Source organism: Spodoptera frugiperda, chromosome 10, assembly GCF_023101765.2.
Source record: "Spodoptera frugiperda isolate SF20-4 chromosome 10, AGI-APGP_CSIRO_Sfru_2.0, whole genome shotgun sequence".
In the NCBI taxonomy this organism is placed as follows: domain Eukaryota; kingdom Metazoa; phylum Arthropoda; class Insecta; order Lepidoptera; family Noctuidae; genus Spodoptera; species Spodoptera frugiperda.
Window position 1 is genome coordinate 2,635,808 of NC_064221.1, and position 11,922 is coordinate 2,647,729.

At 36.9% G+C, this 11,922-nt stretch overlaps 2 protein-coding genes across 2 annotated transcripts; one reads left to right on the forward strand and one right to left on the reverse strand.

Annotated features, from left to right (window-relative positions):
- Positions 1–13: 13 nt before the first annotated feature.
- LOC118277114 (trifunctional enzyme subunit beta, mitochondrial) lies at positions 14–9,776 on the forward strand. The gene is made up of 11 exons (XM_035595802.2): positions 14–233; positions 595–769; positions 4,075–4,262; positions 5,148–5,335; positions 5,732–5,906; positions 6,325–6,455; positions 7,101–7,202; positions 7,643–7,756; positions 8,177–8,251; positions 8,442–8,519; positions 8,984–9,776. The coding sequence occupies exons 1-11, from the start codon at positions 170–172 to the stop codon at positions 9,116–9,118; spliced, it is 1,425 nt and encodes a 474-aa protein (XP_035451695.1). The 5' UTR covers positions 14–169; the 3' UTR covers positions 9,119–9,776.
- A 578-nt stretch (positions 9,777–10,354) lies between these two features.
- On the reverse strand, positions 10,355–11,741 carry LOC118277121 (26S proteasome regulatory subunit 8). The gene has a single exon (XM_035595814.2). The coding sequence runs from the start codon at positions 11,622–11,624 to the stop codon at positions 10,416–10,418; it is 1,209 nt and encodes a 402-aa protein (XP_035451707.1). The 5' UTR covers positions 11,625–11,741; the 3' UTR covers positions 10,355–10,415.
- Between the last annotated feature and the right edge of the window lie 181 nt (positions 11,742–11,922).

Below are 11,922 nucleotides of genomic sequence, written 5' to 3' on the forward strand. Positions count from 1 at the left end.
ACTGTGCAACCCTATTTTTTACTCTGTGCGGTTGACAGGTCAGAGTCCAACTTTCTTTTAAGTTTATTAGAAGTTTAAATTAGAATTTACAGTAGTTTTTAATTTACATTAATTGTTTTAGTAGTCTCCGTCGTGTCCAGTGATAATCGGTATTAAATTTCCGGCAGCCATGGCATCTCAAATATCAAAAACTTTATTGAAAGTATCCCACGTTAGCTCTACGGCTAAATTCGGTAGGTTTTCTATTACTCCTCTATTTTTATAAATCTTATATGAATTATTGCAGTGTTTAAAGTAATATTTAGTTAATTTCATGACAAGTGAGCAGAAAAAAACATGATTTATATGGAATATTTTGTATGTTTTCGTAATACTTATATGGAGGTAAACTTTGGACTTTTGTGAGAAATAATTTGTTGGCATAGTTGGCTATTAATTTTGTTCAGTTCCCTGCCAAATTATTAGTTCAAGGTTCATGTTGTATGCATTCTGGAAGATCGAAATCTATTCTTAGTGTGTTGTTACTAGTTGGATTGATGAAGGATTTCGTTTTAATGTTTTTATTTTGCTAATTAGTGTTGATTGTGGTTTTAGACACTGCCAGGAGGGCTCTCAGTGTAGGAGCAGCTTTGCACCAGAAGAGGAACTCCCTGCCAGACCGCACAGGCAAGAATGTGGTCCTTGTGGACGGAGTACGGACTCCATTCTTGGTATCCTTCACTGATTATGCCAAGATGATGCCTCATGAACTCGCCAGACATTCCTTGTTGTGAGTACTACTTGATTAACCATTACTTCCTATAAGAAAACTCATAAAAACACTCAATGTTTACACCAACTATGTTTTTATTAATGTTTATTAGATAAATGATAAAAAAAATACAAAAGAAAGTTTTGTCAAGCAAAACAAACACAAACAGTAGTTAGGTAAATAAATAAAATGTAATTAAGTGCATTAAATTTCCAGTGGAATAAACAGAAGGTGTAAATAATTAATTTAATTGCATTTGGGGATGATTCCTATGTTGTACCTACATAACTATCTTAGAAATAATCTTATGTTATCAAAGTATATAATAGATAGTTTAGTTTGTAAATATTTACTTTTTTATTATATTATAGTGAATGTTTTTTTGTATTTCAAACATAAGTCATGTTTGGTTTGAAAATCAAATGAAATATTATTTTACATTGATTTATTTCTATAGTGCATAGTTAATGCAAAAAATCAATTGATCATTATTTCATACATATTGTTAATCTATGAAAATCTCAACAATTCATTTCCAAAAACATGTATGAATATTTACCAATAAGTATTATTACTGTAAAAGTGTGTTTATTTATTTCTCTTTCCTTCACATCATAATACAGCAGTTTTTAGATTTTTGTGTCTAGAAATAATATTTGAGAAGGAACAAATGATATAAGCATAGAAGCATATAAGCAGGCAGAGTGGGAATTTTTAAATCATTACTTTTTTTTTTATTCCATTTCTAAAGACTCAATACTAAATACTGTATTGTTTTTTCACAATAGTAAATACAATAGTGGTCCCTGTTGGGCACAGCATATAGGAAACAGGATGCTGGATGGATAGGCATTGATATTATGGGATACTAGTTAATGATCATGGCTTCACTCATGTGGATTACGGACTTAAGGACTAATAAAAGTAGCCTATGTTACTCCTTCTCCTAAATAGGTCCAGCCATTTCAGAGATTAGCCAAAACAAACAGACAGACAGACAAAAATAAAAATTGTAAAAAGTATTCTTGTATAGTATAAATATTCATATGCACATAGTAAAAAGTGGTTATTTCAATATTACAAACAGACACTCCAATTTTATTTATAAGTCTAGATACATATATAAATAATCACTATCTAGACACAGGCACCTAGTATATAGATACATGTTTACATTGTTTATATAACCTGTACACACATTTACATGCAAGCTGACTTTAATTGAAAGACCAAAGTCCGTGTTCATACACACACACATACTCAGTTACTACACAGATAACTACTTACAAATTGTATTATTAGATTAATTATATAGCATGATAATGGTACTCATGGTGGCCTGGTAGTAAAAGATGTCCACTTCTCATGCATGAGAATGTAGGTTCAAAACATAACAACAGCAAGTACCAATGTGAATTTTCCGAGTTATGTGTAATTTTTAAGAGGCTTTAGACACCACTGACATTAAGTGCGCCTAAACAGTTTTAAGTTAGAAAAAGAACCAAAAGTTTTCTATGAGTTTTGTATGAAATATTAACTTATTTATTTTTAAAAACTAGGAAAATACGAAAGTATTGTATGTAGTAAAAATTATTATGAATGTATTCGTTATTATATTTTGATAACCTTTTTATTATACAGTGAAGTCAAAATAATTTTGATTAGGGAAGATATCCAATTTTTGTTCCAAGACTCTGTAAATTGAAGAGCATATTTAAAAAAATCTACATTACTAAACTAATATGTTGCTGTTTATATAAATAGTAGGTAGATTAAAATTAATAGTTTGCAATTATAATATACTTATTCAATTTATGTAATAAAGATTTATTATTACAAAACACATGTTCAGTATATTCTTCAAATTCAAGTTGAGTAATTGCATTAATGTCTATTTTAATTTTTAATACAGAATATGTGAATACTAAATTGTTTTTAAACTAGTTTGTCAGTTAAAGACTTTTTTGTATTTCCCAATTATTGTTGCCTAACTTTGTCAAAGAAAAATAACTTGCAAAATGAAACAAAAAACATATAAAAATTTCAAGATTATACTAATGGCATTAGTTAAATTTCCTGGACATAAATATTGATTATATTTACAGAGAGTAATATGTGTATATCTGTGTCACAGTTCAAACAAATATTAAGACTTGTACGACAGGAAAGACGTGTGCTATGCATGTGAATGGCTTCCCTACTATCGATATATCACATACTCGAACTACGGTGGAAACAGTCACATAGTTTCACAGCTTAGCTATTACATCTTCGTAGCATAGCTACATAGTACATATCTGATGAAAAAGCACCCTAAAGGCATTCCATGATGGAATATCGTATCATATTCGTGGGTGGGTTTTTAGAAAGGTGGCTTATACGAATTTATAAAATCGTGTTTTTCTAGTATTTTTAACTATGAATTTCTTAACAATAGTGAGAATTTATTTATATTTAAATAATACTTTAAGATGTTTCACATAGTCTAATCACCTTAGGAACAGACTATTGCAAGTAATATAATATATGTTAATAATGGTAGTATACATAGTTATAGCTGTCACAAGATTTCATCCTATAGTTAGAAATTTCTACAGCTTGCCAATTTTATACTGTTTCAAATATTTCTTAAGTATTTGGCATGGCCTCATGGTAACACACTGTATATGGACACATCACAATGTATGATTATCTAAAATATACAATTCTAAAACTTTCATCAATGAACTTGGACTTTGAAAGGGATATAATTAGATCTGACGTACAGGAACTCATCCGATAGTAAGGTGTTACCATCCAGACTTCTCCGGCTGGTATCATAAGAGGGTTACCGTGGCTCCGGCTCGAAAAGCAAGAACCGGGTGGTTTTTAAACAGTAAAAGTCTTACATTCCCTCTCGCCTCGCTCAAGGCGGGAGAAGACATGGGATGTTTTTCCCCCCTTGAAAAATAAAATAAAAAAGGGACTACAAGGTCGCCTGTAGCGTTGACTTGTTAAACTAAAATTTCAGTTTTCAGACAGCGTCAGCATATCGGACACAAGACGTTACTGCATCTGAGAATTGACGTTAAATGAACCCAAATTACTTTTTCTTTTTTGTTTAAAAAACCTTGCCCTACATTATTATTTTTCTCCTGTATCGTGGGTGCGTTAACAAACATAGGTACATACACATCACACCCAGACCTGAAACAACAATTTGTGGATCACATAAAGAATTGCTCCGTGCGGGAATCGAACCCGCTACACGTTGCACGACAGCCGGTTATCACCGCGTCCACCGACCAACCGTGCAATCAAATACCAATGTTTCCTTGTTCCAGGGGTCTTCTCCAAAAGACGGGTATCTCGAAAGATATCATCGACTACATCGTGTACGGTACCGTGATCCAGGAGGTGAAGACTTCCAACATCGGCCGCGAGGCGGCGCTGGCTGCCGGCTTCAGCGACAAGACTCCTGCGCACACCGTCACCATGGCCTGCATCTCTTCCAACCAGGCTATTACTACTGGTATGTAGATCTGATACTCTTTGAGCTATTATTTCTATGCTATGGGAGAGATGAGCTACCAGAGTAGCGATGAGCATACCATGGCTGGTATGGAGTAAGAGTTGGAATTGGATGGTTTTTAGTCAGTAAGAGTCTGACACTTCTTCACGCAGGGCGGGAGAAGTCATATTATGATTCCCCATAAAAAGGGAGAGGTAGCACCAGAAATGCACTACTGAATCTTGGTGATGCGAGTATCTAAGGGCGGTGCTGATCACCTTACCATTAGGTGATCGGTAGAGTCCGACCGAAACTGGTTTTCCAGCCGAAACCGAAACCGAAACCGAATATTCGGCCGTGGCTTTAGTTTCGGCCGAAACCGAAACCGAAACTCACGTGGTCATGTATAAAATTACTTAGAATACTGAAATTTGGTACATTTTATCGATTATTCTGCATTAATTATTAATTAGGACATGAAATGGAAACACAGTATATTAATTTTCTTGTTGTAATGATTTATTATTTAATATAATTTAGAAAAATATTAATAATATTTTTATTATTTTTTCAAATAAAGTTGTCATCGCAAAATTTTTATTAGTTATAAATAATCAAATTACGGCGCACGACAATTCCCGAACATGGCTGCCAGCGGCCGCCAAAGCGTTGCTGACAACTTCCGAAATCAGTTTCTGTTTCGGCAAAAATTTCGGCCAATTTTGGCCGAAACCGAAATTGTCGCCGAAACTTGATTTTTGGCCGAAACTCGGCCGAAACCGAAACCGAAACCGAACTTTCGGTCGGACACTAGTGATCGGTCTGCTTGTTTGCCCCCATTTGGTAAAAAAGGAGACTCTCAACCCATCGAAAAGTCCTTTTCTCACATTATCTCTTTTTCTCCAGGCGTGGGTATGATAGCGGCTGGTGCCTATGACATCATAGTGGCGGGTGGCGTGGAGTTCATGTCGGACGTGCCCATCCGCCACTCGCGCAAGATGCGCTCCCTGCTGCTGCGCCTCAACCGCGCCAAGACTCCCGCGCAGCGACTCTCCCTCATTGCCTCTATTAGACCTGATTTCTTCGCGCCTGAGGTGAGTTTGTTTGTTTTTTTATTTGCAATTTGTAAACCTGCATGATATAACTACGGCGTTTTCATAATAGAAAATTAAAAATCTATTTAGTTCGTCAGTAAAAAAAATTAGTATTTTTTTATTTTGTCATATAAGATAACAATACTTGGATAAAATGAATCAAAGGTTTAGGATTCAGAGCAAATACGTCATTTCTACTTATAAAACGTACTTAGAAATAAAGTCACTACCTATATTTCAAATCCGCGATATTTCAAAAAAATAAAATATACGTGTCTAATATATTAAAATAAAGACGGCGATTCTTGACAAGACAGACGGATTAAAATAAATATAGTCATCTACCCTATTATTCAAGTTATATGGGTACTATAATAAACCATTTTGGTCTCCTAGTTACCAGCCGTAGCAGAGTTCTCGTCGGGCGAGACGATGGGCCACAGCGCGGACCGGCTGGCGGCCGCCTTCGGAGCCTCGCGCCAGGAACAGGACGACTACGCCCTCCGCTCGCATAAACTCGCCGCTGAAGCACAGCAGAAGGGATACTTCACTGATCTGATCCCCGTTAAAGGTACGTCTAAATATGTAGTACAATATTAATTACATTAACTTACTCTCAATGAAAAGCACATTTTTGAGCTCTTGAGTTTCCATAAGGTTACCTTATGGAAACTTTTTTGTGCATTATGAGTTAAAATAAATAAATATAATCATTATCAGATATCTTAACTAACGAAAACTAAATGTTCTGTAAAGTCAAACTCAAAATTATTTATTTCAAATAGACTGGGAAGGCAGTTTTGAACGTCAAAGCAAATAAGAAAACAAAATGTCTGTTTGTCGGTCAGTCATGCAGTGAAGCTATTTGCTCGTTCCAAAAATAGATTCCTGTGGAGCAAAACGAGAAGGAAACTCCGTAGGTTAACCCCAAAAGAGTATCCTAATCGTGATGATATATATATATGAATATACGTTTTTGTATCGTCCAGTTGACGGCAAGGACGGCGTGGTGGACAAGGACAACGGCATCCGCGTGTCGACGCCGGAGCAGCTGGCCAAGCTGAAGCCCGCCTTCATCAAGCCGCACGGCACCGTCACCGCTGCCAACGCTTCCTTCTTGGTGAGTCGAGGAACGGTATCCTTAGTACGAGTTTTGTCTTACGTTTAAAGTAAACAAAACGACAGCGCGATCAGCGCTTTGATTAATTGGTTTATTCGAACCGGCCAATCCAGAACGTCGAACGTGCTGTCGTTTCGTTTACTTTAAACGTAAAGCGAACTCGTACGAAGGGTACTGGTTCATTTATCGAGATGTTCTATTAACAGTCGGATTTAATAAATAATCTATCTATAATAAGTCTTTATCCAAAACTAGCTACTTCTACACTGTTTCACCCGTCCTGCTCGGTTCCTTTTGATCGTAGCGTGATGTTTCACAGTCTATAACCTTCTTCGATAAATGAACAATCCAACATAAAAAGAATTATTCGAATCCGACCAGTAGTTTCGGATATAAGCGCGTTTAAATAAAAAACTCGTCGGTTTTATATAGGTATTAGTGTAGATCTCTAGCAGCCGAACTTACTTGTATGGAGTTTCTGTGAAAAAACAATCTCAATAAACTTATGCCAATTTAGCTTAATTTAAAGATTTTAGATTGCTTAATAGACAAAGTGACGAGGGATAGAACAAATAAATAATACCCGTACAATCCAAATAAATAAATGACTTAATTAACGAATATTTATGCTCTATCTCCTTGCAGACTGACGGCGCGTCGGCTTGCCTGGTGATGTCGGAGGCGAAGGCCAAGGAGCTCGGCCTCAAGCCCAAGGCGTACCTGCGTGACTTCACCTACGTCGCTCAGGTAATAACAACATTGTAAATACTCGTACTACTGATTTTCTTAGTCTATGCTGACTTTCTTTGAAGGGACTGGATAAGACCTGGACTCGTTGATTTATCAAACTCATATTGTTGTATCGAGTCTAAGATAAGTATAATGTGTAATCCAAATTGTGCATTTTTTCAATAATAAGAATATTAATTCCTGGTAAAATACAACGCCTTTTTATCCATGAAGAGGTTGGCAGAGGTGTACATTACGGCACGTAATGCCGCTACACAATGTACACCCAGTTTTCACTATTTGTGTTATAAGTCCCATGTAATATTTTAAATTTAGAGTGAAACAATAAAATAATGTATCTTTGGAGCAGAGTTTTAGAAGAAAAGTGATCTCTTTAACGATCTGTCATAATATGAAGAAGACTAAGCAAGAAACTTCATGGTTACTCTTTTCCCCAGGATCCCGTTGACCAGCTGTTGTTGGGACCCGCGTACGGTATCCCCAAGATCTTGGAGAAGGCTGGACTCAAGATGAGCGACATCGACACCTGGGAGATCCACGAGGCTTTCGCTGTGAGTATACCACCCTCATCATAGCAGCCAGAAGACGACCAGTGTTTAACATAGACTATGTTCATAGGCCTTAGTACGAGTTTATTTTACGTTTAACGAGATCGAAACGAGAGCGCGTTCGGCGCTCCGATTGGCCAGCGCAAATCAACTAACCAATAAGAGCGACGAAAGCGCTATCGTTTTGTTTTTGTACAACGTAAAACAAACTCGTACTAAAGGTATACTGGGCGTGATTTGTCCCCTAGTGATTTCCAGATCAGGTGATTGGAAGCAACCTGCATCCTGGGTGAAATACCCAAACTTATAAATATCCTGTGTTTACACCAAATAAAAAAATACTTTAATTACTACCTTTAAAGATTATTGTCAGAAACCCTTTTCAGTCAGTTATAATATTCTAATCGCCTTTTTTATGTTTAGGGTCAAATCCTGGCCAACTTGAAGGCCATGGACTCCGATTGGTTCGCGCAGACCTATCTTGGCCGTCAGACTAAGGTGAGTCAGTTTATATACTAAGTCGCAACCCGCAGGCTAATTTATTACAATATTATTTATTAGAAGACCTACTTGAAAGTAATCTTTTATATTCTATTAATAGGCGATGCCGAACAACAGTACTCTTAGTACAAGATTGCTTTACGTTTAACAAAATCGATCTCTATAATGTTGTATTGTCTTTCTACAGGTGGGTGCTCCCGACCTTGACAAGTGGAACAAGTGGGGCGGCTCGCTCTCTATCGGACATCCTTTCGCTGCCACTGGGGTGAGTTACACGTCTAACGTTATTGTAACTACACAGCTCCACATAGTGTTACTATATTTGAGTGATAACCCTAAGATCTTATGTTTTCGTCGCGTTTTTTGATAAACCCCGAAAAGAAGTTTATTCAAGAGCCTGATTACATAATATAATATGAATTTCGTTATAACTTTCGTTAGACATACTAAATTATTATGTTATCGGCTTACTCACGTTACATAGAGCAACATATACATGAGCAGCATTCCGCGACACGACGCGGCAATTGTCGTGCTGCTACTGCGCAAGTGTAAGCTCATGATTATGAGCCTTTAGCATGGCTTGAAACTAGTCGAGTTCCTCGTCAAATAGTTACGTGAGTGAGCCGATAACATAATAATTAATTTGATATGAATTTCTCCTGGAATAATAAGTTTAACTTAACAATGTTCAAATATAATTTTAGTAACATTGGAAAATTTCTCCAGGTCCGTCTCGCTATGCACACTGCCCACCGTCTGGTACGTGAAGACGGTCAGTTCGGTGTGATCTCTGCCTGCGCCGCTGGCGGACAGGGAGTCGCCATGATTCTCGAGAGACACCCCGACGCCACTTGCAACTAAACCATCATCATATACGGACATAACCAGGCTGAAATAATAAAAAAGAATCCTAAAAAGGCAACAAAATTACTGCCTTATATGGCAATACCAAAAATTTGGATTATTAATGTGGCAACACAGTTATTTTTAGACGAAATGGTTAAGATATGTCCAAACATGTACTGTCAACGCACTAGCACGAAAGTTTTAATGGATAATTGCGAGGTTATGTTATTCGGAAACTAAAAGAATAATTGGCAAACAGATAGCCATTGTGTGAGAAATTATCATTCATTCACTTTGAAACGCAGCTGCTCTTCAACACAAAGGAACATAGAAATAAATGTCTCTAAAATTCCTACTACAACCAACAAATGATGATCCTTTCAATAACTTACTTTTAAGCAAATAAGTGTCAAAGAATTTAAGTCGAAATAACTCGAAAATTGTATAAAAATGTAACTAAATTTTATACAACTTTGTACACTAAGTAAAGTCAAATACTTTTGTATGTTTGTCTAAATTTTAGGACTTATATCATGTAATCTGTTAGTTTGGTAGTATGTCTGCGAGGTAAATGCCCTGATATTTATTTCATAATCATTAGTTTTAAGTATACATTTATATATCTGATGATTTATTCTTATTGTTGTTATTAAAACTTAATCGAAATATAAAATTTTTGTTTTCTTTATTTTAACTTTCACTGGTATTTCCTGTGTTACGATATAGGCCGATGTATATTACAACGTCACGCCTTTTAGCCTCGAATGGTAAGGCAGAAGTGAACATTACGGCACGTAATGCCATTGTACAATGTACACCCACTTTTTACCATTTGTGTTATAAGTCCCATGTAAAAAAAGACCAGTAATACTTTGCCCGACACGGGAATTGAACACGAGACCCCTTGCTCGACAGTCGCAATTGCGACCACTCGACCAACGAGGCAGTCAACTGTACTAAATTAAAAATAAAATATGTAAAATATATTTGTGCCTGTCTTATAAATTACCAAGTCTCCAAATACGGAAGATTTCATGGGGTGTATTAATTGTGTGTATAAAATGTTTATAGGCTAAAACTGAATGTTTTCTCTTAAAAGCAAGGTCATTTCCAAAAACATACAAGTCATCTTGCAAGGCACAGATGTAATTCCTTAGTTATCAATTCTTATTTGAGTGAAATTACGATTAGGTATAACTAATGGGAAAAATGCATCTAAGTTGTGTAATCAGAATGAAATAAAACAAACAATGATTACAAAAAAAGAATTATTAATTTCCTAAAGCATACAATACATTTAATATTATTAAAATTATTTCCAGAGTTTCTTGATAGACATATTCTTCTCCGAGTCCTTCTGCATGACCTTAGCTACAGCCATCTCGAAGTCCTCCTGGGTGACGTGGACTCTGCGCTCACGGAGAGCATACATGCCAGCCTCAGTACAAACACCCTTGACCTCAGCACCAGATGCACCAGGCATCAGCTCCGCAATCTTACGTAGATTAATACCTCTGGTCAGATTCATCTTCCTAGAGTGAATTTTCAAGATGTCAAGACGAGCCTCCTCGTTTGGTGGGGGGAACTCAATCTTCCTGTCAATACGACCAGGTCTAAGCAGGGCAGGATCCAAAATGTCAATCCTATTGGTAGCCATAATAACCTTAATGTTCTTTGTTGCCTCAAACCCGTCAAGCTGGTTCAGCAACTCCAACATAGTTCTTTGTACTTCAGAGTCTCCACCACTGCCTGACTCAATACGAGATGAACCAATGGAGTCGATTTCGTCCATGAAAATGATAGAGGGAGCATGTTCACGGGCCATAACGAAAAGCTCTCGGACCATACGACTGCCCTCACCAATGAATTTCTGTACTAACTCAGAACCTGAGACACGGATGAAGGTGCACTCGGTGTGGTGGGCGACGGCACGGGCCAGCAGCGTCTTACCAGTACCTGGTGGTCCATACAACAACACACCCTTAGGTTGAGCAATACCTAGAGCATCAAACAACTCTGGATGTTTCACGGGCAGCTCAATAACCTCTTTGATCTCCTTGATCTGTTTGTCTAGACCTCCCACCATCTCGTAAGTGGAATCAGGAACCTTCTCCACCATCATAAGTGACACAAGAGGATCTACTTTGTTTGGCAGGATTTTGTGAAGAGTGTAGCTTTCATTACGCAGCGCGACTCGGCAGTTAGCTGTAACGTCGTTGATGTCTACATTCTTGTCCAAGTCTACCACGAATTTACCTTCAGGGTGCACTTTCACTAGAACCTTCTTCTTGTCCATAGGTTTGACGACTTCGCCCACATATGAGCCCTGTTCTTGCAAGAGCTGGAGCTCCTCGCGCAACATACGAACTTTGGCGTTAAGTTCATTACGCTGGGCTTGCAGACGACGAAGATTCTGAGACTTCTCAGCAACAATCAGTTGAAGCTCTTCAATCTTCGTAATGTAGTAAGGGCGAAACCCTTCACCCTTACCAGAGTCCACCTCCATTTTAGTGAGAGTCATTTTAATGACTTATTTTGGCCACATTCACTAACAAAACACCTATTTTATTCCGACTCAACACAATAATTTCAGCCGAACAATATATTTTTCCGAGTCACGATGACGTGTGACGATGCAATATTTAAAATTCTACCAATATTTGCTAAACTATTTTTAAAGCAATGTTTAAGTATCAATTTATTATCAATATGTTGTCAAATTAGATTATAACTGCATTTTATTAAAATTACATTTATAATATCAAAATAAATACGAAAATAAACTATCAAACACATTTTGAAAAATTACCAAACCAACT

Bases quoted from the DNA above. Each gene is read 5' to 3' on its own strand.
- LOC118277121 (XM_035595814.2), bottom strand. From the start codon at position 11,624: ATGACTCTCACTAAAATGGAGGTGGACTCTGGTAAGGGTGAAGGGTTT.
- LOC118277114 (XM_035595802.2), top strand. From the start codon at position 170: ATGGCATCTCAAATATCAAAAACTTTATTGAAAGTATCCCACGTTAGC. The intron at 234-594 runs GTAGGTTTTCTA...TTGTGGTTTTAG, and splicing joins TAGCTCTACGGCTAAATTCG to ACACTGCCAGGAGGGCTCTC. The intron at 770-4,074 runs GTGAGTACTACT...TCCTTGTTCCAG, and splicing joins CTCGCCAGACATTCCTTGTT to GGGTCTTCTCCAAAAGACGG.